The 14,013-nt window shown below is 38.9% G+C and overlaps 1 protein-coding gene across 1 annotated transcript in view; it reads left to right on the plus strand.

The window, feature by feature from the left end:
• The window catches only part of cadm1a (cell adhesion molecule 1a), a 323,688-nt gene that overhangs the window by 236,449 nt on the left and 73,226 nt on the right, over positions 1–14,013 (plus strand). The window contains exon 2 of the mRNA XM_070843336.1: positions 11,839–11,985. Within this exon, the coding sequence (XP_070699437.1) occupies positions 11,839–11,985 (147 nt within the window). The remainder of the gene's footprint in view (positions 1–11,838; positions 11,986–14,013) is intronic.

A 14,013-nucleotide genomic window follows, 5' to 3' on the forward strand; every position in this document is an offset into this window, starting at 1 on the left:
TGATGATATTAACTTTTAGAAACACTTTCAGCTGCGTTTTTGTTTTTTCTGGCCTGTAAACCTGCCTCTGGTTTCCACAACAGCCAACAGCCACAACAGGCTGCTGCTGTCAGTAAAAAAGTTCTGTCAAACCCTTCGTACAACAGCAGCTATAGAGCAGATATTAAGTTGAAGCGGAAACTAGAGCGGAAACTGGACTTAAATTCTATTGTTGACCTGCGTCTGCTGGATGTGTGACCAGGCAAATAAATAACCGACAATCAAGCAGGACACATCTCAAACCTGGTTGAATTAAAGGTTAAATTAAAATCTGGTTTTATCATTTTAATGCAAGTTTAACAACAGTGAAATGAATCCTAATCCTGGTTTGACATTTACCCATGAGTGATGATGCCAATGAAAATGACATTTTCTCCCACTGTATTAGGAGGCAGTTGTGCCCTCTGTGTTTCAAACAGCATGCAGTCTTGTTGTGAAGTGACTTTTGGTGAGCCAGAGAGCATGAAAATGAGCTGAGGCAGCATCAGTTTAGATTTCATGGAAAATATAACGCGCTAAATAACATCAGTTGATTGCAGCTGCAAAAGAGGTCACCTATCATCGTAATTTATCTACGATATGGTGATTAATCACTCAGCCAGTGACGAGCGTCTTTCTCTACAGAATCTGATGGTCACTCAGTTTATTTAATACTTCAGATTAAGATATTTTACCTTTTGTCGTGAGATTAGCGTATGAATATTGTCCAAAGGATGACTCTGACCTTTTGTCTTGTAATACCATCAGACCAAACCTCCCCTTGACTGAGACGGACTTCTATGAACTTTCTGGGAATATTCAGGGATCCCAATGGATGAATCTCAATGTATCTGGGGATCAGTGACCGTTCATTTATGCCTTTATAAGGATACCATTACTGCTTCCAAAATGTAACTGCCAATTAGTTATGAAATTCATGGAGCACATTTATACTGCCGAGTAAGATGAAGCCTAACGTGGTTCCAGACCCGTGAATCGCCACCCACATCTCCAATTTGCTCCGCAGTTCTAGTGAGTCTGGTGTTTCCCATGGTTCGGAGAAGCAGTCCTCCCTATCAGAGCTACGGGGACACCCTCTTGTGCCAGATCTAATAAAGTTACTCCAAAAAAATGTATTGATAAAAGCCTGCGTTGATGGGACTGATGTAGCTGAGCATGTTAGTGTAAGTGGGCTCACATAAAATCTGAATATTTCTTGTAGTACAAAATGTTAAAATGTATAAAAGCTTTGTATGCTGACTAAAAATGACAAAGCAAAAGAGAACCCCTCTCCCATACAGAAGTTGCACCGACCAAATGAATGAATGAAGTGGCATTTCAGGGTCGTTGAATCCTCTTGATTTTAATATTCTTTCAGGCTTTTTCTCTAGTGTCACCCTAATGTGCTGTTGTTGCATCCAGTACTTTGCCTGTTGTCTGCTGTAGTGAACACTGCAGCCGCTGTGGGATGGGTCACTTTAACGGGACCTTATGGAATCTGTATTAAATCCCAACATCCATTTAGTTGAGTTTTGTAACAGCTGTTGCATATTCATCAATAATTACTTCATAATTGTCTAATTTTCCCCAAGACTCTCATTTACATTATAGCAACAGTGGACTAAACTGACGTACACATTTGGACTCCAGGCATTACAGCTTTGCTTTTCTAATGAGGTAATTCCCATGAAACAGCAATGCTCACAATAAATATTTGTGTAACTTGGAGTATCTGCTTTTAAAATGGCTACGAATTCTGATGGGCAAAATTGGCAAAAGAAAACACAAGACACAGCAGAGAGAGCAGGCTGTTTCATGTCTATTTCTCATTTTCATAAACAAACCACAATAAAGCAGTATGCACAGTTTTTTTTCTTTCCTGACATTGTTGAAATTTGCTTTGCACTCATTAACCTAAGCAGTTAGATAAAGACGTTTTGTACAGCATACAGCAGCAGCGGTAGCACAAAAGCCACTTACATGCTCACTGCAAGCATGTAACACCTTATAAAGCTCTTCACACCACGTTCTTACATAATGTGTCACAAATCCACTGTTCCACCAAGCATCAGTGGGAGAAGTACAAGTGTGTGTGAGTGTCTGTGCAGTGGGGGTGGCGTTACTGGGATGTAATTGTGAGAACTATGAAGTTACAATAATGCAAACTTATATTATTTATATTATTGGAGTTGGTTATTCAGTCTAGACTGTAGTATGTCAACAACAACTATTAGATGGATGGTCGTGACATTCATGTTCCCCATAGGATGATTTTTAATACCTTTGTTGATTCCCTAGCTTTCTGCACTCTCAGTGCCGTAATCTGGTCAAAATGTCAGTTTGTCCGATATTCCAATATTAGTTTGTGCTCTGTGGTTTGTGCTGATAAAGTTTGTGTAGTTGTAGTTTTTCTCCAGACCCCCCACGACCCTGAAGGATAAGTGGTGTAGAGTGAAGAAATAGATTTTTTTTATATAACCGCCATAACGTTGACACATCTAGATCTCCAGCTTCTGCCGCTGTGTCTTTAAAACAAGGCAGTTTATTAGCAATTCAGTCAGATGCATTATCTTACATTTGAATGACTCTCAAAGGGGGTCTCTGCTATCACCAGCTTTGACTTTGGTCTATTATGGATTACATGGTTGAATAATGCAATGTCAGGCTGGAAAGGAGGATATTTGCAGTGAACAATTTACAGCAACAAATATTAGGCTTCTGCTGGTTCCTATTTATTTAGTTTAGTTGGAAAAAAAGACTCCCCGAAGGTGCTTGATATGTATTATTCGTTGTAGTAGAATGAGACAAAAAGTCATTTGTTATTTTGCTCTCTATTAGTTTCAATTCCTGCATGTCAGAGGGAAACTTATGGAAGCTGCCAGCACGAGAAAAGATGTTTTCATAATCGTACATAATGATTCATTATATGTTATGTAGCATATATATATATAGAATATTTATAAAGACATCTTTTTGTCTCACTATGGGAATATACTTTCAGTGATGATGTTAGTTAATTGGTATAACTGAGGAAATGTGTTTAACTGTGGACTCAAAATGTATTCAGCAAATAACAATATACAACAAACCCTATAAATCTTCCACAAATTCAAGGCCATGTCAATGTGAAAATAGTCTATCACCTCTGCAATGGCCCCATTGCTGTTAGAATTAATTTACTCCACTCAGGATTATGAATTTGAAAAACTGCAGCTGTTTATTTTCAGTTAATGACAAAATGCTAAACAGTCATCGTATGATGCATTGTAATGTGCCACCCACCAGGACTCTATAAAACCATTCACTGCTCAGGAAAACTCATAAACACATTAAAAGGTACACAAAACATCAATAAGAGAACAATACAAATTTGTGAGCAGTTCTGTAGTTACTCAAGATAACATATAAATCTTTAACAGGTATTAGCTGTAAAAAGTGCAGTCCTGTGCTGCAAAACAGATAAAATGCTGTGCTGGTTTTCTCGGTATGTGAATATTAGTCACATGCAGAGGTGCTAGAGGCTGCAGTGTCCTCTCTTTAGATTCTGATTGGACCTTTTTTCCATTTTTATAGCAATATATTAAATATGTACGGTTCTGTTAAAGATGACGCACCCACTTATCTTGTTATAATCTCATTTTGGATAATGCCTTTCACCCCCTGGGTCAGTTTTATGCAGTACTTATAGTAATAGCATGCTATATTGTTGCTGTATATGTTAACAAGAGACACTGATGGCAACATTCAGTTGGAGACTTATGGTGGACTCTGATCACTAAACTTACCAATGGGATCATCTCCCACAAATCCTGTATGTCATATCTTTGAGCCTCCCTCTAAACAGGCGTTGTCGACACACAGATTAACTGAACTGGCTCATTCAAATCCTCACCAAGAGGGATTCCACTGTTTGAAGTGGTCAGGCCATACAAGGATCTTGACCTTTTCTCGGCTGCCTCTAGCTGTCAATCGGCAGCACTAACACATCATTCACACAGCGAGCAGCTTGGTTCAAGGGTTGTTCTGTTCTCCAAGATTCTATCTTATGCATCAAATACACTTTGAACAGTAAAGTCATAGGTTTCCACTTTGGTGCTGCTTTGTGTAATCTTACAACATTTCACTACATCAAAAAGGATAATTCTGGTTTATTCTGACTCGGCCTCTGTCAGTAATAACCAACAGACCAGCCACATTATCTAAAACCACTTGGATGTAAACTCAAAAGTGAGCACACTCGAAATGTCGCTAACAATCCCTCATTGCACAAAACTACATGTGCACACATAGGTCAAAGTTTAACGAGGAACTCTGTGTGATGAATATTTAGAAAGATACAGTTTGGACAAACCGGAGGCTTGTTTCCAGCCTGTGTGATCACCTGACCGCTGGTTGTCTGTCTGCTCTTGTTCCTCAACCTTTGGTTAAAAAGTGAACTTCGGAGTTAGGGAACCTTCTGTGCCATGGTGACAATGATAAAAATGTATTTAAGGTTATGGAACGATGGCAGTTATTCTTTTAATAGAACAAAGACTCTGTAAGTGCGTCATGTAACTCCCTCCTTTGCTGCCGTCATAATTACTTCAGCCTCTATAGGGCTTTGTCTCTTCAACATAAGCGTAGGGCTTTTTGGGACACTTGCTAAATTACTCGGCCAAACAGTCTGGGACACATACTGGACCATATAATCACTTTATGTCGTCCCTCATGTGTCTACCTCAACTTCTTTCACTCAATGAAAAGAAATGTTTTGCCGGCATGAAGGACAGAGAAGCACTCGGCATGTGGTTAACTTTAAATCACTAACAGCACTGTTGAAGGATTAGTATTGGTGACATAACTACTCTTGTGTAAACTTGGGGCACACAAAGCTTTATAGAGGCGGTGCTTTATATAAGCATTTGTGCTGATGGAGATTTTAACAAAAAGAGCTGTTCATCTCTAAAGCTTTGATAACAGCTATGTTTCCCAGTCTTTCTGCTGATATATTACTGCTAAAGCTCATCCTGAGTTTGATTAATTGCTGTAACATATGCAGCAATGGCAGCCTACAGTAGTTAAAGTGCCAATGATGCATGTGTCTATTCATACTGTATTTGCCAATAAGACTTAATAAATGGATCCATTTTTACCACCTGTTCACATGAAACTGTGAGAAATGTAATGAAACAAATAATGTGGTTCGTTGCTGATTGTTGCTCTGAGAAATTCCCTTAATTGTTCCTATGATTTTAGTCCTTGGCAGTTTTAAGACTGCAAGAATACAGTTCACATAAGTTCACATCCATTCATCGGTCTTTTGTAATGGATGTGGTTCAACACTATGGAAAACCAAGTAAGCAGACCTTGGAAAATTAATCTTTAAGCTCAAGTATTATCAGAATGTTTGTTAAATTGACCCAAGGAACATTATTATTTCTCTTTCTCATGGTCATGCTGAAAAATTGAAAAATTCAACGCTGGCTTAAAGCACGAGACAGGATGTGTTACTTTGTAAGTATATTAATCAAAACCCAAATTATACATGGAAGACAGGCTGTGAATCTCCTGTGTCATGGTCATGTACTCTGTACATCCATTATCCCCCCTGAATACCTCCCTAGGACGTCTGTGCAGTTTGTTGCAAGTGAACAAATTCAGCAACAATTAGTTCCTTAATGCAACAACAAAGGGGCAAGAAACATGGCTGATCAGATAATCACTTTAGCCAGATAATCTGATGCATTTATATAATATGGAAGTCAAACCGAACCTGAAATATTGGTGCTAATCCCAAAATCAAACTCTTTGCACGCAATGATGGCAAACATGCTGGTCAGAGTTAGACAAGGAAGTTGGTTTGTAAACTCTGAATGTGTCCAATGGACAGTTTGCATAGTAATGAGTACAATGTTAAGTATAATATTTGCAATCCTAAAGAAAAACGACCTTAAAATATGATATTGTTTGTATGTACAAAAGACAAACTCACCTTGAAGGTCTTCTGTAATTCTTCCTCATACATAACAGCTGTATCATTACATTGTATGGCCTATACCCATTATTATGATAAACAATGCCCTGATAGGTAATAATGCTGCACTCATACACTTGTTAACCAAGGTTATTCAGAAATCAACTCCTTGCGGTCAACACAGAGGCGCATACAATCAGACATGCTCACACACATCCATGGAAGCATGCAATCAGACAGGACTGCAATCAGACATTGGCAAAACACAAACACATACACGCTCTGGTCCAGTGCACAAAGATTTGTCATTTTATCAGCAGGAGCCACACCAGCAAAAAAGGAGAAAATGATTGTATGCTGTTCAGTAAGCATGCGCTCGTGTACGCGTGTTCCTCAAAATGTGAAAGGAAATGAATCTCTCTCGATTGGTTTTGATCCCAAACAGTGCAGAGAGCAGAATGGCATGCTGATGTTAAGTATATAAATTAAGAAAATGTACCATACTGTATAATATTACTGTATGTTTCATCATGTTTCCGATTGAGACAGGGTATGAATAAATGTATGTCTAACAGTGGAACTAATAAAAAATGCAACACTCGTGCTATTACTACTAATAACACCAATGGGAGATCTGGGATGGGAAAAAAGATACATTGACAGGCTGATGCCCGGATTAATATTTAATATTTTCAGTAAAACATTTTATCCTTCACTCCATTGTACAAGTGAATTGTGATGTACAGTAATAAAATCTACAAACACAGTACTGCAGAGGGTTTGATTTCCTGATGAAAATCGTTCCCGTTGTCGTGGTGTCCATCTGTGTGACCTAGCGTAATATGCACACATTTCTTATTGAATCAAGTGGAAGCATACAACCGTTCGCTCAGGCAACTGGAACATGGCATTTTTTCTTCCATTGTGGAGTCTGGGCCTGAGGCTAGCTTTATTCTGTGCAGTGTGGAGTGTCATTGTCTGACAACTTTAATCTAGGATTGGCTGCTTCGACATTTTGACATGGATGGCCGAAGGCTGAAATCTAGCCCCCTTGCAGCGCCATGAGCCAAATATGTCACTGGCCATAGGAAGAAAAAAAACTGGAAATATCAGAGGCACATGACACTGGAGCAAACTTAAAAGATACACTTTGACAATTTTAACCTTATCTATTTCTATTTGTCATAATATAAAACCCTTTAAAAGGCCTACAGCATTGTACTACATTATGTTATGTTGTTGGAAAGCTACATTTACTGTATTTCTGCAAATCCTTAGACAAGAAAAGTAGAAATTATGTTGTATTTGACTAAAAAAAAACATTCCAACCCAGCATCAGGACTGATTACAGGATGTGCACACGGCTTCCTCTACGTGTCGTCACTCAGATTAGCAAACAAAAGAGTAAAGAAACATTGGTGTTATGATAAGAGAGTTCAAGGTTTCTGTTGAGCCGCTCACCTTAAAACTACAGTGTGTTAGAGTCCAGGAAAGCACTTATAGTTTTTATAGTGCTTATAGTGTTTTCAACAACCCCTCTAAGCAATTGTATTACTTGATGATATAACTAATGTGAATTAAATGAACAATCGCTGTGCAGTCATTAGGCTATCCTGTAATCAAATAAGATTTCCTAGCAGCTGCTTTGTTCTTTTGGACTGTGTAGTCTCACAATAACAGGCCAATAGCACAATAAGTATTCCAGAGTTTCCTGGTCTTGATTCATGCTGATCAGTGTATGATTCCCACTTTACAGGCAGTATATTGCTCAGGAGATTGGAAAGATACGCTCATTGTTTGCTTTGCTGAATGAGAGACTGAGCCAGACATGTGCTCGCTAACTTTTCCGTGTTGGCTCTCAATGGTTGGTACTGATGTTCTACTTTTCTCAGCTGTTTGCTCAGAGTCTGCTGTTAGACTTCATCTGTCCAGTGGACAAATGAATGGCAATGGTGCCTTTTGTATTTGAGCATATTTGTGATGGAAAGATTAAGTGATTTAAACATTTGGTGGTAATGCATTAAGTACAGCTCAGACTAGCAATTATATATTACTCCCACCACCTCTGAAGTGCCATTATCATAATGTCTGTCTCAGTTATGGGAGTTTATCTTCTACTGTTGTCATAGGGTGATACAGGACTGTCAGCTGTAACTAAATGTATCTCATTAAAAACCGTCAATGTGAGTGTTTTGTTTGAAGGAAGTGTGCTGTTAGGCCCTCTGTCGGTTACCTTGATGCTCCAGCGCTTTGCACACATCTCTGTGATGTGTCTCTCATGAAAAGGTTTAGAAGCATCTGTTTGCAGTGTGCAGCTATTTGTCATATTCTGATTTGAATGAATTTATTCACAAGGAAATATTGTGACCTTATCTTAAGTTGGAAAAACATACTTACATGACGGTCATGAGAGTTTGTGTGTTTTATGTCGAGAACACGTCAATACCAGCAGGTCAGATTATTGAAGGTACCCTGTGCTGCTTGTCCTTGTGGCCGAGCTAGCAGAAGATGAGATGAAAAAACAAAACAAAGACCCACTGATCAAAACATTTCTTCAATTTAAAAAAAAAAAAAAGATCATCATTGCTCGTAACTGAACAACCTCCACATTGTAACTTAAGTTTAAATACGATATCAGTCTGTCTACAATGGTTATGTTACCCAGGGTCTTATACAGCAAGTCTACATTGATTTTGTTTGTGTTGATTTAAAAGAAAAAAACAGAACTTCACATTACCTGATATCAAACATGCAGCAAATTGAATGTAGACCTGGTGCTCACTGTGATGACGTTTCAAGAACATGCTATTGCTTTTGATAACATGTGGAAATGAACTGAGACCAACTGATGGCTGGAACTGCAGAAGTAATACATTCAACTGTCTAAAACACAGTAGCAAAGTTTCCAAAAAGGTTAGCTCAGCTGCTAAGTGTATATGAAGAGTAATAAATGGACTAAAACATGCTAAGCCACTGGTGTGGTCCTTTGAGGCGAGACTCCAGCTCAGACTCCAGACAACAGGGCGCACAATGAAAGGCCGTCCAATCATAAACTGTTCTGTTTCAAGCTTTGGCCCCTCGTTTTGTTTTTTTTCCTTTGGTTCCTCAAATTGGTCCTTTGACACACCTCCGGCTCAAGACTTTCATGCCAAAAAATACTCTTTGAAATGTTAAAAAAGCTGCACGTTGCAGCTTTCAACAGCCTTTGCCCACCAAGATGTCAGAAGGGCTTTTTTTTCTGTAGCACCTCTGACAGTGTCCTGGGTGGCCACTGCACATGCTTTTTGTTGGCCATTAATTAGTGTAAAGCCCCCTGCCTCCACGTATCATCTTCTAGTGTGTCAGAGTTGTTTATTTAGCACAACAGGAACAATTAAGCAGCTGACAAGGCAGCCACTGTTTGAAGTCCTTCCTACTACCTCCACTGGCCTAAAACACACGTTAGCAGACACCTTGCACCCTGCTGCTGCCTTGTAACCTTCAGCGGATGCCTTGAAATGCATTTTGTAGTATGTTAGCTTATTATCATAACCAGATGCCCACCCTACCGCCCACCTCTGCACATGTTTGAAAAATGAGGTTCGGTCTTGAATATTAAAGATGGCGAGGTTCATTTATTTAGGGCTGTGTTGGGGCCACCAAGGGATGCTGATTTGAATCTCGTTTGTTAAGCTGTCTATCCTTATCTGTCAGCATCAGAGGATGCAATTTCTCTCTTCCCACCTCATCCTCCTTGTCTCCTAAATGGCAGGCATATTTAGAGGTGCTTGACAACTGAGGCATGCAAATTAGCAGTTAATGTTTCCTGCGTTCTTTTAGTTTCTCTCACTTTTTACACCCCTCTCCACCCTTGAGTCGGTTCTTGTAGCCTCTCTGAGAAGATGTGTTTGTGATGCTATTTTCGTTACTATGTAGGAGGAAAGTAAAGGGGGTGAAATTACAAAAGAGTTTCTCCGTAGATTTTCTCTCGACCTCATTTGAAATCTTGGCAAAGCATCATCTTCATACGATATTCTGGAAGTGTAGCATTAGCAGTCTGTATTTATGTAGCTCTGCATCTCGTTATGGAGTAAAACAGCAACATGTAACAACAACATACAAACATGAAATTACATATGAATTCAACAGTGATAAAAATAATTTATAAGAACCTCCAACCCCGTTGAGTGGTAGCCTCATACTGAACCACCTGTTTATAATAGCTGCCATATTTATAAGGTGGGAGTTTGTGCAATATGATTCTTTTCCTGATTAAAACTAATTAGAATCAGACTCAACTGACTGACTATTCCATCTACTGAGAGTATGTACGAGTATCAAAGGCCAGGACTGGGTTGTATTAGATAATAACACAGTATCTAGCTGGAAATCAGGACATCAGAGCATCTCACACATCTGGGAAAAAAAACAAAAAAAACACAAGCAGTTGGTCAATTTGTGTCTCGGCTAAGTCACCAAGTGACCGCGATCACATGACCAAATGTCTTTTAGTCTGACAGTTAAAATGGGGGCAGTCTTAAGTAGTCTTTACAATACAGTAGTCTAGTTAACAGTGCTTGCGGAAGATGTGATCCGCTTGTTTGTTGTGATTCTGGGTGTCTGATTGGCTGCTGTGTTGCTCTGTTATACTATCTGAGGTTGGCTGCCGCTGTGTGTTCTTGATAAGATGCAGACGAGCTGCTGGGCCGAGCAGTCTCATTAGTGAAATCTGCAGTCTGCGCTTTTGCCTGACCCCCGACACCCTTTTCCAGTTTTTGTTGCATGATGTGTCATACAGTCATTGTCTCTGTCCCTCTGTTACTGACCCATGAGTCGCATTAACATTTCAAATACAGTTAGTTGATTTCCTAAATTATTGATTTCATTTTTCACTTTGACTACCTTTTTGTTTGTTTGTTTATCCATGTAGCCTAGGAAAATGTGTGTGTGTGTGTGTGTGTGTTTGCGCTTGTGTATCTCACCGTAAAACATTACGACCGACATACAGTAACTAGCAGCAGTTTGTGTTGATCATTTGAAATAAACCAAAGCCACTCAAGGCTTACTATCATCCCCAACAATGGATGCAACCCCAAAGCAAAGTCTGGTGTGTTATTACTGCGCTTTTTCAAATCAAAGCAGCACAGAGCTCCAAAGAATCCATTTTTCATTCTTCAGGCAGAGATATTGTTTGTGAAACAAGTAAACGCAGTAAGTGGCGGGTGATGACCGATGACGGCCGTGACCAATTTTTCTCGGCCCACAGGCTTGTTGAGCACTTTCTCTGGTCGACTCCGTTCTATTTATTCCCATGGACACACATTAGAGGCAGTACTGCACTCATTAACTGTTACATTACACCAAAACGCTCAAGAAAGAGAATTAGATTGATGATTTTTTTTTTTTTTACTGCTTTTCTTTCCTGTTAATGGTTTATGGCATCTCATATTTATCTTGTGACCCCTTAGGAGGCCTGACCCACAGGCTTAGAAACACTGCCCTATCAATAACCATTAATATACTTTGAAGGTATCCTTCCCTGTTGAGTCAGGTGTTCTACATTGTTGTTGTTGCATTATGTTAAGTCATTTTACTAAACTGTCAAATTGAGGTTATTGAGGTTTTGTGGCTGGATAGACATATTTGTCCCTCTTGAAGCTTTCTTGTTAATCTCATGTGAGCTAATTATTTCTGTTGCTGTGCCATGTTTCTATTAAGGCACCAAAAAAATCATTGTTATGATGCACTATCTTCTATTTTATTTATTTTGTACTCTCAAAAAAAAAAAGCATGTGTCTTGGCTCATTCTACTTGTAATGGGGTTTCTCTTGCTTTTTCTTCTTTCACCATTACACCTGTTGTAATCCATGTGTTCTTGTCCTGTCTAGTGGTGAGTCAGAACCTGGTGACAGACAATGTGTCAGTGGTGGAGGGCGAGATGGCGATCATCAGCTGTCGGGTGAAGAACAATGATGACTCTGTTATCCAGCTGCTCAACCCCAACAGACAGACAATTTACTTCAGAGACATGAGACGTGAGTATTGCACAACAACTACAATCTTTAGCTAAGGTCTGGTCTTGTGTACTTGTCAGCAAGTAAATCAATTTTGTTTTGACGGGAGGGAAATGCTGATGTGGCACTAACCCCTGTCTGAACCGCTGACAGCTCCGACAAGGGACCTGGCGTACTCGACGCAAAAGTGTTTAGAGTATAACGGCTGCTGACACAATTATTTCAGAATAGCAGTGTATACATAAAAGTATACAAAAACACTCTTAATGATGCACATCAGAATAAAACAGACATGCTTCCTCCTTAAGCATGTTTGGTCATCACTAAAACATCACTCTGTTATAACTTACATTAGAACATGTGTATATTATCATGCATGGTAAACACAATCTTAGTCTCTAAAAACAGTGTAAAACCTAAGTTTGACATTAAAGTCTGCCTGGTTACACTAAGCCTTCCATATAACCTTCCTAAGGTAATGTTCAAATGGAGCTGCGTCGGATTATTATTATCAGGCTGTCAGAGAAGAAGGGCTGTAGCTGGTAGGAATCAGTCAGCTCTGCTGTGTCTTCATGTGATTGATATGGTATGTGTTTAATTATAGTCTGAAGCAGTTTGATGTGATCAGATGACATGGAAATCAGTCCCAGCGAGACATTTATTTATGTCGGTTTCACAGGTCCGTTTTGGAAGCAGTTGTAGAATCAGACAGATATTTGACACATCATTTACATTTGGTTCCTTTTAGTCGAGCCGTAGATGGAGGGAAGAGCAGATACATCGCATAATGTGTAGTGTAACCAGAGCATGTGAATGGAGCCAACAGTAAAGTTGTATAACATTAATTAATATTCCCTTATATTACTTGCACTTCCAAGGAGCTGCATTAAGTTTGACCCACATGTCTGCAGCAGGATTAATAAAGAATGAGGTTAATACACTCTACCTAAGTTTTCAGCGTGCCTGCGTCAGTCAAAGCAGCTCATATCCCTAAACATGTAATGACCCGTTATGTTTATTCTTATCCTGCCCAATTATCATGTCACAGCTCTAATTAGCTGCATTCGGCTGGACGTCCTCACTCTGTCTTTGCAAGGTTTTGGTTTCTTTTAATTATGTTTTTTTAAGCCCCTGTGTGTTGACTCTTGACCTTTGTATAACATATTGTAGACCTCTGTAACCTTAGAACGGAGGTATTATGTTGTAAGTTCAAAATGTACAGAAATTATTGTAAAAGAAACTTCTGCTTTTAGGTTCATTAATTAATCCAGTGTTCTGCTTATAACGCTGCAAGTTGCTTCCTTAGTTTTCCAACCCTGTCTTCTAAAACACATCTTCATATACAAGTGAACATGGGAAATATCAGCCAGATGTTAACTTTTTCAGTATTGAACCAAAACAACCCCCCCATGACTTCTGTATACACCCAGAAACGACGCCTGAGAACTTAATGCAGGCAGCAATTATGCTTCTTACAAAACGTATTTGTCAAATCAAAATAATAAGAAAATAATTTCGGCATGATCTATACCATGCTTCTGTATGTGTTTGTTTCCCACTGCCACACATAGGCACTAGAGAAAGATCTGCTTTAATTTAAAATTCTAATTAAATTGTCTCATCCTGTATCATTGCCGGTTAACAATAAATTAACCTAAATTTAAATACCTGAAATTTGGAAAAACTATATTTATTTTAGTAAACACTAGTATCACTAATGCAGTATTTCAAATTATCATAAAACGCTCAAGCTGAAGGATTGAACATCATTTGAGAAAACACTTACAGACAGAAACATTACTTAATTAAAATAAATAGTAATGTGCAGGATGTGGGAGTGTTTATGACATGTTAGCTACAAAAACGGGATAATCTAATGGGAGCAGATGGAGTTTGCTTCACAGTGTGTGGTTTTTGAGTTTATGTGCAATGGATGCAACTAAAGAAATATCTAGAAAATGAATGGGAAGCATCAAAATAATCAAGTAGAAGTATTAGTCAAAGTTTAATTTGCAAATCTCCATTCTAAAATGCCTTCTAGGGTTTAAT

The sequence above is a fragment of the Pempheris klunzingeri genome, chromosome 14 (genome assembly GCF_042242105.1).
Source record: "Pempheris klunzingeri isolate RE-2024b chromosome 14, fPemKlu1.hap1, whole genome shotgun sequence".
In the NCBI taxonomy this organism is placed as follows: domain Eukaryota; kingdom Metazoa; phylum Chordata; class Actinopteri; order Acropomatiformes; family Pempheridae; genus Pempheris; species Pempheris klunzingeri.